The sequence below is a fragment of the Cyprinus carpio genome, chromosome A21 (genome assembly GCF_018340385.1).
Source record: "Cyprinus carpio isolate SPL01 chromosome A21, ASM1834038v1, whole genome shotgun sequence".
Taxonomy (NCBI): domain Eukaryota; kingdom Metazoa; phylum Chordata; class Actinopteri; order Cypriniformes; family Cyprinidae; genus Cyprinus; species Cyprinus carpio.
In genome coordinates, this window is record NC_056592.1 from 15,934,213 (window position 1) to 15,952,772 (window position 18,560).

The 18,560-nt window shown below is 35.7% G+C and overlaps 1 protein-coding gene across 1 annotated transcript in view; it reads right to left on the reverse strand.

The window, feature by feature from the left end:
- The window catches only part of adamts2a (ADAM metallopeptidase with thrombospondin type 1 motif, 2a), a gene marked incomplete at its 5' end in the record, with an annotated part of 29,686 nt that extends 27,896 nt beyond the window's left edge, over positions 1 to 1,790 (reverse strand). Inside the window, 1 exon segment of the mRNA XM_042711499.1 lies at positions 1,650 to 1,790. Within this exon segment, the coding sequence (XP_042567433.1) occupies positions 1,650 to 1,790 (141 nt within the window).
- Between the last annotated feature and the right edge of the window lie 16,770 nt (positions 1,791 to 18,560).

The following is an 18,560-nucleotide window of genomic DNA, read 5'->3' on the forward strand; positions in this document are numbered from 1 at the left end:
GTGAACTGTGACTACGAGGATGGAGGAATGTAAGTTGTACGATCTTTGGAACTGCTATACAGTCACTTGACACTGTTGACACTTGACACTGTTTTCCTAATTAATGTTGTTCAGTTGCTTTGACGCAATCTTTTTTGTTTAAAGCGCTATATAAATAAAGATGACTTGACTTGACTTAAATGTCACATATAACTATAAGAATGACAACTGCTCTAGCTACACAAATTCAATTTTGTATGTTGTTACGTTTCAAAATGTCAGACCGCAGTTCATAACGCAATGCCAATATGAACATTTTGAACATCGCCACAAGGGGCACTAAAATGTATATTAGAGTAAGTGTTTTTCTTCGGTAGCTTTATTTGTGCTTCATGCTATCTTGTATATAGATAATATGTACTGTATATGGTTAGTTACCAAAAAACAAAACAAACAAACATCTAGTTAATAATTAAAATTAATAATTATGTTACCAACAATCAAATCAATTCAAAAAAATTATTACGTATTTTCAAACAGACCATTTGACATTGCTCATGGGACATCGTTGAACATTGGGGTATGTTTTTTTTGTCAAATTTCTGGCAAAGATTAGTCAAATGAAAAAGAAAAAACAGAGGGAAAGGCATAAAATGTTTTGTTGTGCATGTTTGAAAGCAAGTTCCTTGCGAGTCTGGTCTTTTTTAAGGAACTCAAGTACATCAATCTTTCAGGTAGGAAACCTTGTCAGGGATGTGGATGTAATTTCTTGACTCAGAGCAGTTGTCAAGGAGATGGATGGAGGTTTGGATCAACATCCAAGCGTCAAGCCCTAACATACACAAGTAATGCTAATTTCTCTGTTTGAGTTTAAAAACAATTAAGTAAATGAATCATAAAATCACTATTTAAAAAACCAGATTCTGAAAATTTACATAAAACAAAAAACCATTGATAAATGTTGATTGTATTTATATTAGGCAGAGAGTTCCTGAGGTGAAATTACTGGTCATTTACTGTAGCTAATGCATCATTTAGAAAATGCAATTTGGCTAATTTCTTTTATACAATGTAACTTAGAGTAGGAGGACACTTTCCCAACAATCTTAAAAGTAAAGGTTTTAGCAGCTATGAAATATTAAAACCATGTTTCCATGAAGTTTTTTTTTCATACACTCTTAAAAATAAGGATTCTTGATTGACATTGATTGTTCCATGAAAAACCTTTTATATCCACGTAATCCATTGCACAAAAGGTTCTTTAAAATGGAATTGTTTATTCAGATTATTAAAATAGAAGGAAATGGTTCTTTTAAGAACTGTTCACAGTAAGGTTCTTTGGGGAACCTATTGCATTTTCTACTGCATTGCTACAAAAACCTTCTTTTGGCACTTTTATGTGTGAAGAACATTATAATAACCCATTTTTCCAGAACCTTTTGTGCAATGCAGAGAACCCATATATAAATAAGATTATGCATCAAAAAATAGACGCCAATAAAGAACCTGTATTTTTTTAAAAGCATGGAACAAATATATGATTTGTGTGTTATGATATGATGCCTATGACATGTGCATAAGATAATAGGCCATGAAGGTCATCTCAGTACCATAACCATTAGCTACCACCTCAAGCTTAAATTCTTTCTAATGGGGTTTGGAAAACTTACAATGTTCATGAGGGTCAGGAGGTACTTCTGGATGTGCTCTCTGCCATGAAACATCACCACAGAGCAGTCCACACCCAACAGAACCTCGATGTTAAAGATCTCATCTTCATATGTCTCTCTGCGAGTTCGCGAGTTGCTTATTACAATTCAAAAAAAATATTTAATAAAATACTCCAATCCAGCTTGAAAACCCAGAGGGGAACCTGCAAAACATGCAGCAAACAATGTGCACAAATGATTAAATGTCATTAAAGAGGTCAAATCATAATGATTTTTTTTTCTTGAAATTTTGAGTACTATAAACACATACTGTAAATTTCAGAACCAGAAGCTGATTGCAGAGGGGAAAAAATATTAAATAAGAAAAATAGTATGATATTTCTCCTTTAAATGTAACATCATGAAACACATTTTTCAGCCCATTACTTAATATGAAAATAGCTGCACAATGATAAACAAAAACAGTGGCAGTATGTTTCTCATTTCATTCAGCAGGTTCTCTCTCTCTTGTCACCTAATACACAGCACAAACACCCTCACAACTCCAAAAGCTTTCATGTTCAGACTGGGTGCCACTGAGGCATGTCTCTCAGGCTCTGTCTGTGCCAAAACTGCTCAAGCGAGGGACAGCGTGAAGTGAGAGAGAACTAAAATGGATGTCAGGCAGAAAAACATTACTGTACCAATTCAGTGATATCTTGCCTTTGACTCCCTTACTAAAAAGCACAATTAGGCTATCATATTTATTTACCATGGTATTGGTAAACATTCAAGTCAGTGCTATGTGCCTGCTGACTTCAGTCTGTGTGTTTTGAGAGAATTTGATGTTTCTTTTCAAGGTGATAAATGATACAAGGTGATTATGATTAAAAATTTTAAATGCCATTTAATGTTCTATTTTAATTTCTTAATTTATGAGATGATCCTGAATGGCGATTCACCAATCAGAGAAGTCGCTGTTACTATGGAAACCAGAATCCCAGAAAAAAACCTCACACTCTCACACAACTTGTGTACGTTTAAATCGAATGACATAACTGATTTTCCCAACACTCTCACACAACTCGCATATACTTGAATATTTTGCAAAAAAACTTCAAATATATGGTATTTTATACTATATTTAATTACTTAAAGTTTTAGATTGTACTGTTGTATCAGATTCAGTTACGCCATTCACAGTCCATCTTGGGATGCGTAGTTCAGTGCCTTATAAAAGACATCACATACACAGTGTTGAACCTGTGACTTTTTTTTCCAATTTCGAAATAGGTTTTTCTCTTCAAATCAAACGTTTTCACTGTTGGTTAGTTTTATTCAAGAACTTTTTAATCCCTAAAGAGAAAAAAAAACAAATAAGCAGCCTTGATTCCTAACCATTACACTACCAGCCCAACTTCAACAGTGATCCAACATTTTTGTGTTGTGTTATCCCATAAAAATATCCAAACTTTTGGGTGAAAACAAATTAAATAAATACCAGAAACTTACTTTTTTCAGGCTCAGCAATTCTGGATTTTCAGATCAATATACCAACAGAATTGTTCATGTGCAGTCTAGTGTACACTGTTTGTGTAAAGTGTAATTCAAACAAATGCTCTTCTTCAGTTTCTTTCAGATTTTATTTCCCAAGTATAACACTTGTAGTGTAACATATGTAAATACAGTCTATTAATATGGTTCCGAATCGATGGATCTTGACGAATGTTCCTAGTTTTGGAAGAGGCAAAGCAGTGTGCATATTCTCAAAAACTTCTCGTTTATGTTTGATAATAAAATAGAATTTGATAAACATCTTTCTAAACAAGCACAGACACCCTGATAAATAAACCAAATGGGAAGTCAAACAAATGCACCATAAAAATCAGTAATGTTTACTGCCAAACATAATTCTAAAAAAACCAAAACAAAACAAAATAAAAACAACAAAAAAAATAAATAAATCAAAGACAAGATAAATTCTATAAAAACTAAAATTTAGAGCAAAATATACAATCATCTTTATTAGCTTAAACCTGACAAATTTACATAAAATTGGGTCATGGGCTTTGTGTAACAGGCATCTGTTTTGCGCTTTCCATTCATCACACTGTGTTTTTAGAAGCACATTTCACTAGAAATAAACTAGTGGAAAACCAAACCTGGTCTGTGTCACTCATATTGGAGTTTTCTGCATGGAGTCATATTAGTCTTTGAAAAACAAGGACTAGCAAGTCAAGGTGACATGTGAATGTACCTTCAGTGCTGGTACCATGGATTGAGACAATTACCAGGACATCAACACAAAAGGCCAGAGTCATGGAAAAGGTTAAGTATTAGCTTAGAATGAAAATTATTTTTAAAGGAGAATCAGCACTGAGTGTGAGGAGCACCTACTGTAGCTACAAACAGCTAAATTTCTACTTGACTGTATCTTAGGTATGTTTTTATTGTATTTAATATACATTTACCTGTTCACATTTAATACTGTCACCATAACTGAAATGTATTCAAAACCGTTTATTGTGTTTGTACCAGAAATAAAATATGGATTAATGAAGTTTAATTGATAAATTATTGGATTTTTTTAAATGTATTTTATTTATATAAACATATTGGCCCTTACATGTAACTAAAATATAATATGCTATTTTTTTGTTTGTAGCTTGTGTAGATTAAGGTAAAACCATGAAGTGACAGTAAAGTAGCACTACTATGCTACCATACTCTCATTGTTACAGTCAAACGAGTATCACAATGTCAGCTGAAACCAAATTAATTCCACAGTCATCGTATTTCAAATGTAACAGCTTTGTGCCAACGTCTAATTTATTTTATATCTTTGCCACTTAAAATATATATAAAACTACAAAACAACAATCCTGCACCCAATTTACCACCCATAAAAGCCACTTCAACTCCAATTTATCCCCTGACCTGAAGTCACAGCCATTTCAACTGTAGCTGGGGTTTCCAATGCCCGTCTGCAAGGAACGATGCTGATGAAGGCCGCGCAGTCAATAACTGTTGCCAATTATCATAATTATTCAAATCAATGAGTGCTGGGCTTGTCAGTTTTGACATATCAGGCTCACAAGTGTTATTTGTATTCAGGAAATGGGATAATAATAAATTGAAAACCGACTCTTTTAGAAGCTTTCAAGTAAAACCTTTGCTTTGAAAATGAAATCAAAGACATTCAGATCTGTTAACAACTGGAGAAATCCTCTTTGAATGTTTGTATAAATGCACTTTAGAGACACTGTTTCTTTTTAAAATTCCTGATGGTAAAGTTAATCAAAACTAATTTCCATGCAAAACAAATACACAGCTTGGCTTTTAAATCAGTGCTGGCATATGTGACTGGAAAAATTATTGAAAAAAAAATAAAATGAAAAAAATAAACATAGAAAAAATTGAGATGTGCTAAGTCAACGTAAATGAAACTGTAAGATACACATTTTGAAATGTAAAACAAACACATTGTCACATTGATGTTAAACCTGAAACATGTATTACATGGATAAAATAAAGACATGGTTATGAATGTAGCACAAATTTCGGTTGGCTATGAATGCATCCTTCTTCCTCATCCTGAATCCTTCTTCCTCTATTACAACAAGGAGAGGTAAGGAGTTGTAATAGAGGTGTGAGTGACTGACTAACTAGTTGGGTCTGTGTTAACTATTCGTGAATAATTTATAGGACATATTGTCCTTGTGAGTGACTGAAAATTATACTGTGAAAAAAAGAATATCATAAACATGGGAAACATAATCTGGAAAAGATTTACTTTCTTTATAATGTTTCTGAAGAGAAACGCAAGACTAAATCTATCATAAAACAAAAACATATTTATTTCCAATCAGAATAAAACAGTAGTAATGTCAAATATGGTTATTTATTTATTTATTCATTCATTCATTCTTATTTATTAATTTTTTTATTTCTTATCTGTGAATCTCTAAACACCCCCTTATGACGTGAATAATGAATTTGAATAATGATTATAAAAATTATATCAGACCCCATAAATTTTAGCAACACCCTAAATCACTTCAGTTGCACTAATCCTATACCTGGTGACTGTAATGAAGAGTCAACAGAGTGAGGATCCATTTGCAGCTTTTAATAAAAGTAAATACAGTCGTACAGGCAATGGTCGATAAACAGCAACAGGGTTATCAGAGACGAGACAAAGGCAGAGTAATGAGACAAGCGAGAGATAGGGGCTGGCAGCAAGCAGAGTGAACAACAGTCCAAAAAACAGGGCAAGAGAGTTAAAAGGCAGGCAGCGAAGAATCCAAAAATGAGAAAAAAGTCCAGGGTCAAACACGGTAGTCCAATAGAGATGATAACTAGTGGTAGACCGATATTGATTTTTTGACAGCTAATGCCGATGCCGATATCTTGGAAAGCAGGGTGGCCGATGGCCGATATAAAGCCGATATAACTGTATTATTTGAATTTGAAATTATGCTTAAGATTATAGGGTGGAGTAGGGAGCTTAAAGGTATAATTTTTAAACAACAGTATATTAACTAAGATTACAGTAATTGTCAATATATCTACATTGTGTTTTTATTTTTGTGAAGTGGCTAAAAAGTCATGTATAAGGGATGAGTTAGGGGCTCGAAGATCTATATAATAGTAAAATATATTTGCATAAAAAATATTTATAATTTAAATATAATATAAGGGATTCGTATAGATTTGTATATCCTGTAACTGAAAGGTATACCAGAATCTTTGCATATGGCAAATACATGGTAAATTTACAAATTGCAGTTTGTACATAATTTATAAAGATCTGCAAATGATAAATAGATTAGGGGATGCAGAAAGTGTTATAAATGACTTGTATACATATACACAAAAAAATTGTAACAGGTAAGAAAGGTCTACAAATGATATGTAAATAACATTTACAAGTGATGAATAGTTTGCACTTTAGATTAGGGGATGCAGAAAGCTTTGTAAATGATTAATTCATGTATTACACATAATCTATAACAGGTGTTGAACACTTTGTAGTGTGTACTGCAGTGTAAGGGCTGACTGGTGAGGGTATAGACAGCTGTCTTCTATGACACATATGGAGTCTTTAACTCTGTGCACCTGATGTGAGCTTCAGTGGAAGGTAAAACCGTTGAGAGGTTCACTTCATCACTAGATCCCACACACTCCACACAAAACACAAGTCTGTGCTGATAAGTGAAAGGATTTAACACAACCCACTGGAATCACCTGATTAAGGCATTTATAAATGTTTATCCACTTCAAAACAAATGAATTACTCTTCTTAGTATATAGTGCTTTAGTGCTTTAGCATACCTGCATGTTTGTGCTTTTGAACACAGACCAGCTTACAACTTCTTTGTAAATAAATAAATCATATAATGATCATTTACTAATGGTTTGTTTCATCATTTGTTCATGATTAACAATTGTTTATTGAGATAATGATACAAAACAATTTTGACATAAATTCTTGATTTATAATTGATAAATAATGTATCAACTAATAACTTATAAACCATCTACTAATAATCTGTTTGATTTATTTTAATAATAATTTTTTTTAAGATAACTTACAACACATTTGTAAATCGTTAGCATACCACTTAATAATCATTTATGAACATAGAGTCATGTTTGGCAAATGATTAGTTCATCATTAACTAATATTTTATAAATGAATTATAACTGAAACTTATTATAAAGTGATACCTAACTAGATAGAACAATCCTGTCCGATAATCAAACAGAATCAATGTTGAACCGACCTTACCGAACAACGCCCGCTTACAATTTTCTCCCCGGAGCTGCGCCTAAGCAAATATGATTCTGCCCGCACCGTGGTCGTTATTTCCTCTCTATCACCGCATAGCTGCCAGAATCTGTGCTCTATACTATTATAAATGAAGGAGACCATATTTGATACATTAACACATAGTATGTTGCAGCAACAAGCATGTTGCCAATGAAAACAGATAATAATGCATATTGTCAATATGATCGCATAAGACTAGCACAAGCATTTTTACTGTTCATGAGGGGAAACTTGCTTAATTCCTGATCGCACAATTCCTAGTGAGATGATGGGGGTTTGCCTGCCAAATTCATCATTTAATTAGCTATTGAGCTAATGTGAAAGCTGCTGATAATACTGAAGGACCTTATATCGGGATGCTGTTGTATCTCTATAGGTAGAAGTGGATCAGCTTGATGCAAGCTTGACTGACGTAACCTGCCAGAACTAACGCTATGCTTGAAGTTATTTTCTTTGTATTAATGCAATGGTCAATTAAATATGGAATTATGTGATCTCATTTTGCATCCTTTTCTTTAAGGTGTAGATACATTAACAAAATTTGCGAGCAGACAACAAAGCTCCATTGTCCATTGTCAATAATGCGACAATGTATGATGTATGATATAAAATTTGTTGAACAATGGTAAATGTGACTGTACCTTAAAGGGATAGTTCACCTTCAGTTGCTGGTCCCTATTGGCTTCCATAGTATGAAAAAGAAAAAAAAAAACAACTGAAGGTGAACTATCCCTTTATTAGAAAGCTGATTTCCAATCTGGTGACTAATTTACAGTTAATTCGGGATAATTGGGCCATTTTTCCCTTAGTCATCTCAATGGCAAAAAGTGAAATTCACACAGTTAAACACTTAAAGGGGTCATATGACGTTGCTAAAAAGAATATTATTTTATGTATTTGGTGTAATGCAATGTGTTTATGAGGTTTAAGGTTAAAAAAACATTATTTTCCACATAATGTACATTATTGTTTCTCCTCCATGCCCTGTCTTTCTGAAACGCATCGATTTTTATAAAGCTCATCGTCTGAAAAGTGAGGTGTATGCTGATTGGCCAGTTATTCAGTGCATTGTGATTGGCTGAATGCCTCAAGCGTGTGACAGAAATGTTACGCCTTACCATACTGTGATGCCGTGTCCCAGCGTGACAAGACAAAAACAATAAAACCCATTACAAACAAGGCATTTGTTGCATCCAGTGGGGACATAAGAAGTGATTATAATGACTTATACTGTATTTTTACGCGTTATGTTGTGTATCGCACTTTGTAAACATAAAACCATGTCTGGAGACCAACAAGCGCTACTCTACACTGCTCAAAACTTGCGTTTGAATCATCAGTGGCAAATTCTTTAAATATGAAAATGTGCAGACTATGTGTCAGAAGCGCCAGACTGTCCTTGCAAAGTTGGAACTGCCCCACTTTATAGAAACAGACACCGGCATTGTAGGCTACTCTCACAGGAGACAGTCCTCGTCCTCCACAAAATGCACTCCACACATCTGAATATTTGGGTTGAACTGTTCTGGAACAGTGTTGTAAATACAACTTAACCACTGATTTCTAGTTGTGTCCTCTTTTGAAAGGCCAAACAAAGTAGCTTCGCTTTCACAACTAAATACACAGTGTCTCCACAACATGGCAGCGCTGGCCACAGTGAGAATAAAAGTTACACCTTCTTTCTTTGCGTGAACATTTGGGGCGGCGTTATGCAAATCTTCCCACATCATGACTTGTGGGGGCATGTTAGAATGAGCCATTTTAGGAGGGCATGGTTGACTCTTAACTTTTATAAAGAATATCTCTTTGAATCTGAGACTTTTGTCTTTTGCAAATTTCCAGATCTTCTTTATGCACCAAGAGCTTGTAACACTCCAAAGAGAGAGGAAAAATTGAAATCACAATCATATGACCCCTTTAATTCACCAATTAGTAGACTTTAAATCTGGATGACTACCCTACTGAAAAGACTTTAGACCACCATCAATTTCCATGCTGGTTTCAGCTGGTTTGTTAAGGTAAGTGCTGGATTAGTGCTGGTCTAGCTGTAGGACTACCATGGTCTTGGGTGAAACTCAGGGCCGTGTACAGTGTGTGGCCCCGGTGGATAGAGCCACTGCCCCTTTGCCCACATCAGCTGCCCACATCACACCAGCTCAAAGCTGTCTGTTACAGCTCCACTTAAAGATCCGCTAATCTGCTCCCTGTATTTCCTGGCACTACCCGCAGCATCACTCACAATCTGTGTGCCGCTCTCTGGAAAGTGGAGACCACAGTTCCCGAAGGTCATTCCATTACCAGGTAGATGCATTACAATCCACCATTAGTCAGTGGTTGATCCACTAAATTAGTAATTAGTTGGTAGAAATTCTAATCAAATTGGAACGTTGCTATTTTGCGTTGTGTAAATGGCAAATCCGACATGGCACGAGCGCAACACTCTCTTAAAGGGAATGGGAGATGACACTCTGATTGGTTTATTTGCACGTTATGCCCAAAAAACACCCAATACTCATTAAGAGAATAGGGACAACCCTTTTAGACCATGCGCTCAGGCGCGCCACGTGTTTTCCCCATCCATAAACTAGCAAAAGTGGATTCGGACATGCCCTGAGTGCACCTGCGCCGTGCACTTTAGACCATGTGCTTAAAATCGTTAAAAAAAGGCCCAATATGTTGAACCCCAAAGTTGTAGCCTTCCTAAAAACAGAATAAACAGAGAGTTTGTTGGCCATTAGTGACTACAGGTGGAAAAATATATCTGATTATAATGTGATAAAAAGGATTTTCTGGTACTTATCAGAGAAGGATTTGGTGCACTTGTACACCGTCCCTATCAAATAAACAGCAAAAAAAAAAAAAAAAAATTATAAATGATAAACTAAACCAGTAATATATCACATTAAAATACCATTTTATAATTCAGAGATTTATCTTAACTACAGTGCCTTATGGTGGGGTAAGTTAAAATGCTGACACAATTTACCCCACAGCATTTGGCTCACTTTGCACCATAGCTGCCATTCTGGAAAAAAAAATAGCTACTGTAGCTTACCAGTTCAGGCTAATATTTAACTAAATGATTTGCATGGATTTATATGTTGCTAAATCACCTGTATGTATCATAAATATTTTTAGACCTGGAAAAATTTGCTTTGATGTAACAACCATTACATCTGTTATGCTAAAATTTTACTTAGACAAGCCAAAAACAGTTTTTCGCAGTCTGGCAGAAATGATGGGTGGTTCCAAAATACACCATCACATGACAGTAAAAGTGTACAGTTGCCAAGATACAGGGGGTGGGTCAATTTACCCACTGGCTCAACTTACCCGACTCTCCCCTACTTCCATTGAAGATGAGGCAGAAGCAGGTTCAGAGAGTGAGGGAGAGCCCACTATTATCAAAAACATAAAGTCAATTATTACAGATTGTGCTGTCTTCTCTTTTAATTGTATATTTGTAACAACTGGATAAATTGTATTAACAAGCACCCACCCTCCTTGTGCCCCCTATTTTTGGTTTGGGCCACTGCCCCCTCAAAATGTCTGGTGCACGGCCCTGGTGAAACTAGTAGACCATTCACATCTGTTGGTTGACACCAGCGCAAACATACAAGCAAATGTAAACAAACAGGACAGAAGTGTAAACCTGAAGTCTCTCCAAAGAAGATGTCAGCTAACAAAAATTTTGACCTCGTTTTTTAAAGTCATTTGTCAGGAGCTCTTAATCACATCTTTACCTTGGCCATCAATCTTAAAACAAGAGCCAAGTGAACCCTGTAATCTGTAAGTTAATATCTTTTAACCAACTCATCACAAATAAACACAACACTAATACACAGAAAGATCCTCACATATCCATAAACCCAGGGCATGGAAAGATCAATCTTCATTAGCTCTCCAGACAAAATGCTGCAGGCCTCCTTCTTTAAGATACTCACCACACTAGCAATCCAAAAAACCCAGCACAAAACAAAATATTTGCAGCACAGTAGGAAGCTAAACTAATGCTCCTCCTTAATGTAAGATTAGTCAATGGAACAACCAGAATGTTGTTGTTTCAGGGATGGGAAAACGTTAAATGAAAAACACATGCAGTCACACATTTTCTACAGCCATGAACACACACACATAAACACATATAGCCACACGTGCAAACCTATATGATCTCCGATGGCTAGCTGGAGGTATTACGGCACATCTGGTTTGCTGCGGTGTGATATGTGTGGGCTGAAATGTCGGGGCGACTGAGGTGAAGAGAAACCGACAAAAGTGCAGAAACGACATTCTTCTCAAATGCAGTGACATTCCAGGAAACAAAATCAGGCTCAGGTTTTCCAAACTGCATATGTAAGGTCATGTCCAATTATATTTGTTCTGAAACATTTTGTTTTCAATACACAGATTTACATCCACATATTCTGCACTTTCGCACAATAATGAGGGATGGAAAAGATATTATAATAACATAATTACAATATAAAATATTACATGTTATTTATTTTATTATAATGTTTATAAAATAAAATTTACCAGTTGAACATAAAAACATATACACTTGCTTGTGGTGGGCAATTTTGTTTTTCTTCTGTAAGAGAAGGTATGCATATAAACTACGATGGAAAAATTCAATGCTATTTACTGTAATTTATGGAATAAATGTTGAAACTGTGATGCTTTATTTTTACATTTATTTAGTCAAATATATAAATTTAAATATCAGCTTTGTATTGGTGAAAATTAAATAATGAATATAATTGTCAGTGCCGTATTTGTATTAGAATGGTACTAAATTAAATTTGCAATTTGGATTTAAACAGGCTTATAATTAGCATATCCTCCTTTGGAAAAACAACCATCCTCAAATGACAAACAATCCACAGAGGAGAGAAACTCTGGCTTCACCTTTATTATTCTGATAGGTCAGTGAACAAAATACCAAAAGCCATGTTTGAAGAGAAAGCACAGAATATTGATGATTCAGTATTGTGAAGGCTAGCCCTCTTTCTCAGGTTACAGTAACAAGAAGTCATTTTATGATTGTGTGAGTGAAACAGAATGAGAGCTGCAAACAGTATCGAAAATCATATATAATGCTTGACACTAGCAGACACATCCTTGTTAGCATACCTTGTAGCATGTTAGCTGTTCACCATTGTCATTCATCTTTATATCAAAGTCTCATCAAGGTCAACTTTGGCCAATACATGTGCATGGTAATTCAAAAAACAACTCTCTCACGCAGTTATCTAAACCAAAAAAACAGTACAAAGAAATTATATAAACAGAGCAGAGGATTTTTCCAGCAAGTCTTATTATGAAACCTAATGTTGCAGGCCATTTTCTGAGGAAAAAACCTCTCACCCTTCTCTCCTACCAGCGCTTTTGCAGTAATTCTCAGTGTTGTACACTTCACTACACTTCAACTCTCATCAAGCCTTGCCACGTAGACACTGGCTGTCTGAGTCCAGCATGTCTCTGCTGGAATTCACTGAGAGCTGCAGCTACTCTAACACACACACACACTCCAGCTGATGTCGCCAAAGACCTGCTCGCTCAAAAACATAGAGATTCACTTACAGATACTGTATATTGTCCTGTTATTTTTAGTAACGGCTTGGGCAAACCTGCACTTCCACAACGCAATACAACATCAAGCCTACTGCCACATGTGTAACCTTTCCACTCATTAAAAGCTGAATATTGCTTTCTGATAAACAGACACGTTACAAGAGATATGGACAGATTCATGACTTTAATTTGATGGTCTGAGATATAAAAGTAAAAAACACCAAAAAAATCATACCAACCATAAAAATTACAATACAAAATTCACTTTTACATTCAATTTTAACCACAATTAAAACCACAAATTTTAACCACAACCAAAAAGAATCTTAATTTTAACCATAATTAAAACGTAACACTTTAATTCTTAAAATGGATATCAAGGCAATTTGGTAGAAATATATTCTTGTTTAAATACATTTGTCCTGTGTTTAAAAAAAAAATGGAAACACAGGTTTTCATTATTGCAAGCAAATTATGCTACTGTTCAAAAGTTTAGAGTCAAGTTTAGAGACATCTATGTTAATGATACAGAAGATTTTTAGTTCAAATAAATGCTGTTCTTTCGAACTTTCCATTAATCTAAAATAAAAAATCATGGTTACAAAAAAATATAAAGCAGCACAGCTGTTTTCAACACTGATATTAATAAGGATAGTTTTACTAATAGCTGCTGAAAATTCAGCTTTCCTCCCCACAGGGATATAAATTATATTTTTAAATATATTCAAAAATACCCATATTTAAAAACTTTTATAAACTGCCTATGTTCTGCGTCTATGTCTTACGTTATCCACTGGCACGCCAATCTCTTGTGGAATGTGTGTACAACAGTTAGTAGAAGCTAGAGATTACAGTTTATAAATTTTAATGATGAATAATTTTTCTTACACAAATGCATCACTCCGCTTCAGAAGGCCTTATTAACCTCCTGAGCTGTGTAGAGTACTTTTTATGAGGGATGGATGCACTTTTTTGGGCTTCAAAAGTGTCTTGACCTCCATTCACTGCCATTATAAAACTGGAAAAGCCAGGACATTTTTTTTTTTTTTTTTTTTTTAGACCTGCATTCGTCTGAAAAGAAGAAAGTCATACATACAGTAGTAATACATCTAGGATGGTTTATGAGGGGTGAGTAAATCATGGGGAAATTTTCATTTTTTTTTTTTGGGTGAACTATCCCTTTAAGGCTTGTTTTACTTATAATGGTAATCATAACCACCAAACAGCCCATAACAAAAATTATACAAAGAAGCACTTTTGTTTCTGTTGATACTGATAACCAATAAAAATGCATCCGACTTCACGCACTGTGAGAATTGCAGTGCACACTTAGAATTAGCACACTTACTTTTAATGATGTGTAAAAGCAAGATTGTAACATCACTTTTAAAAGTAAAGTGAGTAAATTGATTTTACTTTTAAAAGCAGCATTGCCCAACTCTGGTATTGATTACAATGCTAATGCCACAGTCCTTTTAAAAGGATCAGCAATAATTTTTGTATTTCTGTCAAATAGGGTTTGACAGTACTGCAGTTAAGCAATTCATGCAGCCCTATAAAACAACCAGGCTGAGAAGAAAAATGAAAAAGCAAGGGACTGTGACGCATGTCGAGGCTCTCCATATCCCCTGGCTGAACTCGACCGCTGAAACTAAAAGTGACATGTGAATCCTTTTTAGAGAAGTTTATGACTTTATCTAGTCACTCTGCAGCTCCTCTCCTCACACGTCTCACACGGGATGCTGAGAGAGACAGAGCTGGGGGTGGAGGGGGATGAACAGCCTGGGCAATGACTCAGCCCTGGAGAACTTTTCTCACTTTATCCATGTATCCTGCCTCAGGTCCATTTAGTAAGGAACAGTTCAAAAAAGAAAAAAAAAAAGATGTCATTATTCACTCACCCAAATTTTTGAATTAACTATTTCTTTAACACTATGATACATGGCTTTAGCTTTGATAGACATTGAAGCTCTGCTTTAAATCTAGTTTAAATGGACTGGATAGTATGTGCAAAGACTGCATGCTTTTGCTAAGAGGTTACATTAAACATGCTTTAAAATTTTATGAGCTTCACACATCATTTTGACACTCATGCCAAATATTTTATCTTAGCCGGTTCATCTCTCCCCAAAGAAAAAGACCCTTGGGGGTCAAGGGGGGGCCGTGGCACAGACTTTTATAAGATCCATATTCAAGAGTGGCTCTGCAGCCCACACCATTTCACACCTATAAGTCACCAAAAATTCTAACATATATAGATTTGTGCTGACAATCAGTGCTTCCACCCAACCAGGAAGGGACAGCTATTGTATGACTGTTTGAAAATGCATGCTCTGGACATTTGATGTACTCTCGTCTTAGGGTTTTCAGCCCGATCCCCACCAAACTTCAGTCAATATGATTTTATTTTTTTAAGGCAAAGGGATTTCAAGTATCTTGAATGGTTTGGCTTGTGGCGAGATGATTGATGAATTTATGTTGAAAAAAAAGAGAAACAGGAAGTTTGTTATCAACTTCATTATACATTGGCTGATTTTGATCAAACTTCAGCAGTTTGTTTCATTGACGGAGCTAATCACAAAGCTGTGACTACTATGCGTCAAGGTTATAGTGCCAACCAAACGTGCAGCAGGAAGTGTGTCATTTTCAAAATGCTGCTTTGACAAAATCAGCCTCTTATTTTTAACCCGATTTGCTTCAAACTTCATCAGGATAATGCCAAGACAACATCAGATTTACAACTGCAAAGGGATTCTTTGATATCTTAAATACTGTGTTGCCTGGCAACACTTCAAACATTATTTTTTTCTTCTGTATACTCCTCTGATTGCGGTCATATGATTTACCCCGAAAAACTTTGTCTGACATGATGCCAAAAACACTGAGGAACCCTAAACTTGAACGTTTTCAGAATTTCAGCTGACAGAATAAGGCTGTAATACTAAGATTGTCCACTAGATGGAGTCATAGGAAAAGAAATAATAAAGCCCTGATCCACTTTGTCAATTTCTATCAGTTAGGATCACAAATAAAATGCATATAATCCATTGCTACATACTGTATGGGCAATATAGTTCTATAAAAATATTTTTCAACATGATTTATAGATTAATAAAATCATGAAAAAAACTTCAGATCATTACAATATTTAATATAATCATTCTCTGTCTGTGTGTTCGATATTGTTTACACACTATTGCTATTCTAGAGTAACCCTTTCGTTTGCTGTAAATCAACAACTAACTGTCAGAAGGTAATAAAGGTTTATTGCCATTGTACAGTGTTTTTCCTAAGTTCACTGGGGGCTTGTGCCCATTTTGCTGCTTGCAGCTAATCAGCTATAAGGGCTATTTTTGTAAGCCACAGGTTCAAAAGAGAGAAAAATAAGTAGAGATTAGGTTTTTCAAAGTTAGGTACAGCACAAAGCTTGCACATCAAGTCCATTAAGCGAATCAGCTATAAGGGCTATTTTTGTAAGCCTGCTATATCATGTTTTCATCAGCTTTGGAAGAAACCCTCGGGCAACCTGATCTCTTAATCGATCCATCCTCTTTCTAACTCATGTGTTCGGGCCCGACTATCTCTTAAACTCTGTGACATTGCCTGTCATAAGCATAAACAAACTCTCGCTAATGTTTCCGAACATTTCTAGGGAGCAAATATGAGATCGTCTTGTTTATACAATTTAAAGACGACAGTGAGAGAATAGTCTATGAGGGCAAAGAGGGAAATCCAAACCACGAGCGAAGATCAATATGAATCTCTCTGCCAGAGTGAACAAACTCACTGACAGATAAACTTGACAGCTCATGTTCCATTCTCGCTGTATCTAGTTGAGATTTGTTGGCTTTGAGTGAAGGTTCATGTCCACTGCCAGGGGCACAGTGAACGTAACGAGAGCGATAGAGAGAGAATCTACAAGGCTTTAGACACACGGGGCTAATCGATTGTAGGACACGTTGCAGTCCCTACGACTTATTGGCTTTTCCCATGGCCAATCGATGGCAAGATAACACTTCTCTGATGTGGTGGAATATCAAATGTGAACCTCAACCAATCAATGGCAAGGTTAGACCTCTTCTCTGATGTGGTGGAATATCAAATGTGAACCTCAAACAGGGCCGTTAAAGTCATGCCGGAGCCCCCTCAGTCATCACAAAATTGAAGCCCGGCAGAGCGCAGGCCGCTGAGCTAGTCGTTTAGCTTGGTCTCCCAGGAAATATTACACATCGAGCGATCCCGCCACCTCCCTCACTCCCTCCTGCTTCCCCCGAGAGTTCATTACGAAGGAAATGCCCGCGCACTGCATAAATCGACACCACTGCATGAAGGGCTGTCGTCGCACGTGGACAACATGGACTGAAAGTGCTGATGTAAAAACAAAACAGTCTAACGTTTACTTTTGTCCTCTCCCAAAATCCACTCTATGTCATCTCTATTGCAAACGAAAATGACAGTGTCACCAGAGATCAAATATGCTTTTCGTTTCTTATTGACCTGATTGGGTCTACCAGACATCCTACATCTGGGAAAAAGCAATTGATTAATAGGATAATGCACCTCTGCATGATGTAACAGGCTTCTTACATTATACACTCTGCAAAGTAAGTATTTTTGCTCTGTTTACCAGTAAAACATCTTTAAAACAGTATCAATTTACTTAAGAAGCAAAATTGCACCGGATATTAAGATAAAGGATACACACACCAACACATGGTCTTCAAGTTTTATGAGGACATAGGTGTAGGATGTTCCCCATAACAAAGGTAATACCATTAAAACCTTTTAAAAGAAGAAAACATGATTATTGTTAAATAATATTACAACACACACATGCACACACATGCATGTATTTAAAGGGGTCATATGATGTGAAAAATTATATTTTAAATATAACTTAAAATAACTAATTCCTTAAAATGTAATTTCTACATATTTCGGGTTTTCAAGTTTTGGTAAGGGGAAAAAAGTATGCGATTAATCGCATTCAAAATAAAAGTTTTTGTTTATATAATATATGTGCTCTTGGTGCATAAAGAAGATCTGAAAAGAGATATACACACACATGCATGTATTTAAAGGGGTCATATGATGCGATTTCAACTTTTTCTTTCTCTTTGGAGTGTTACAAGCTCTTGGTGCATAAAGAAGATCTGTAAAGTTGCAAAGATATTCTTTATAAAAGTTAAGACTCATCCACGCCCTCCTAAAATGCCTCGTTTAAACACGTCCCCACATGTCTACATCACGATGTGGGAAGATTTGCATAACGCCGCCCAAATGTTCACGAAAAGAAAGAAGATGTAACTTTTTATTCTCGCTGTTGCTGCCGGCGCCATGTTATGGAAACGCTGTTTCGTTGTGAAGGTACTTTGTTTTGCCTTCCAAAAGAGGACACAACTAGAAATCAGTGGTTAAGTTGCATTTACAACACTGTTCCAGAACAGTTCAACCCAAATATTCGAGTGTGTGCAGCACATTATATGAAGGACTTTTTCCTGATCCTGGGAGAGAAGACTACAATG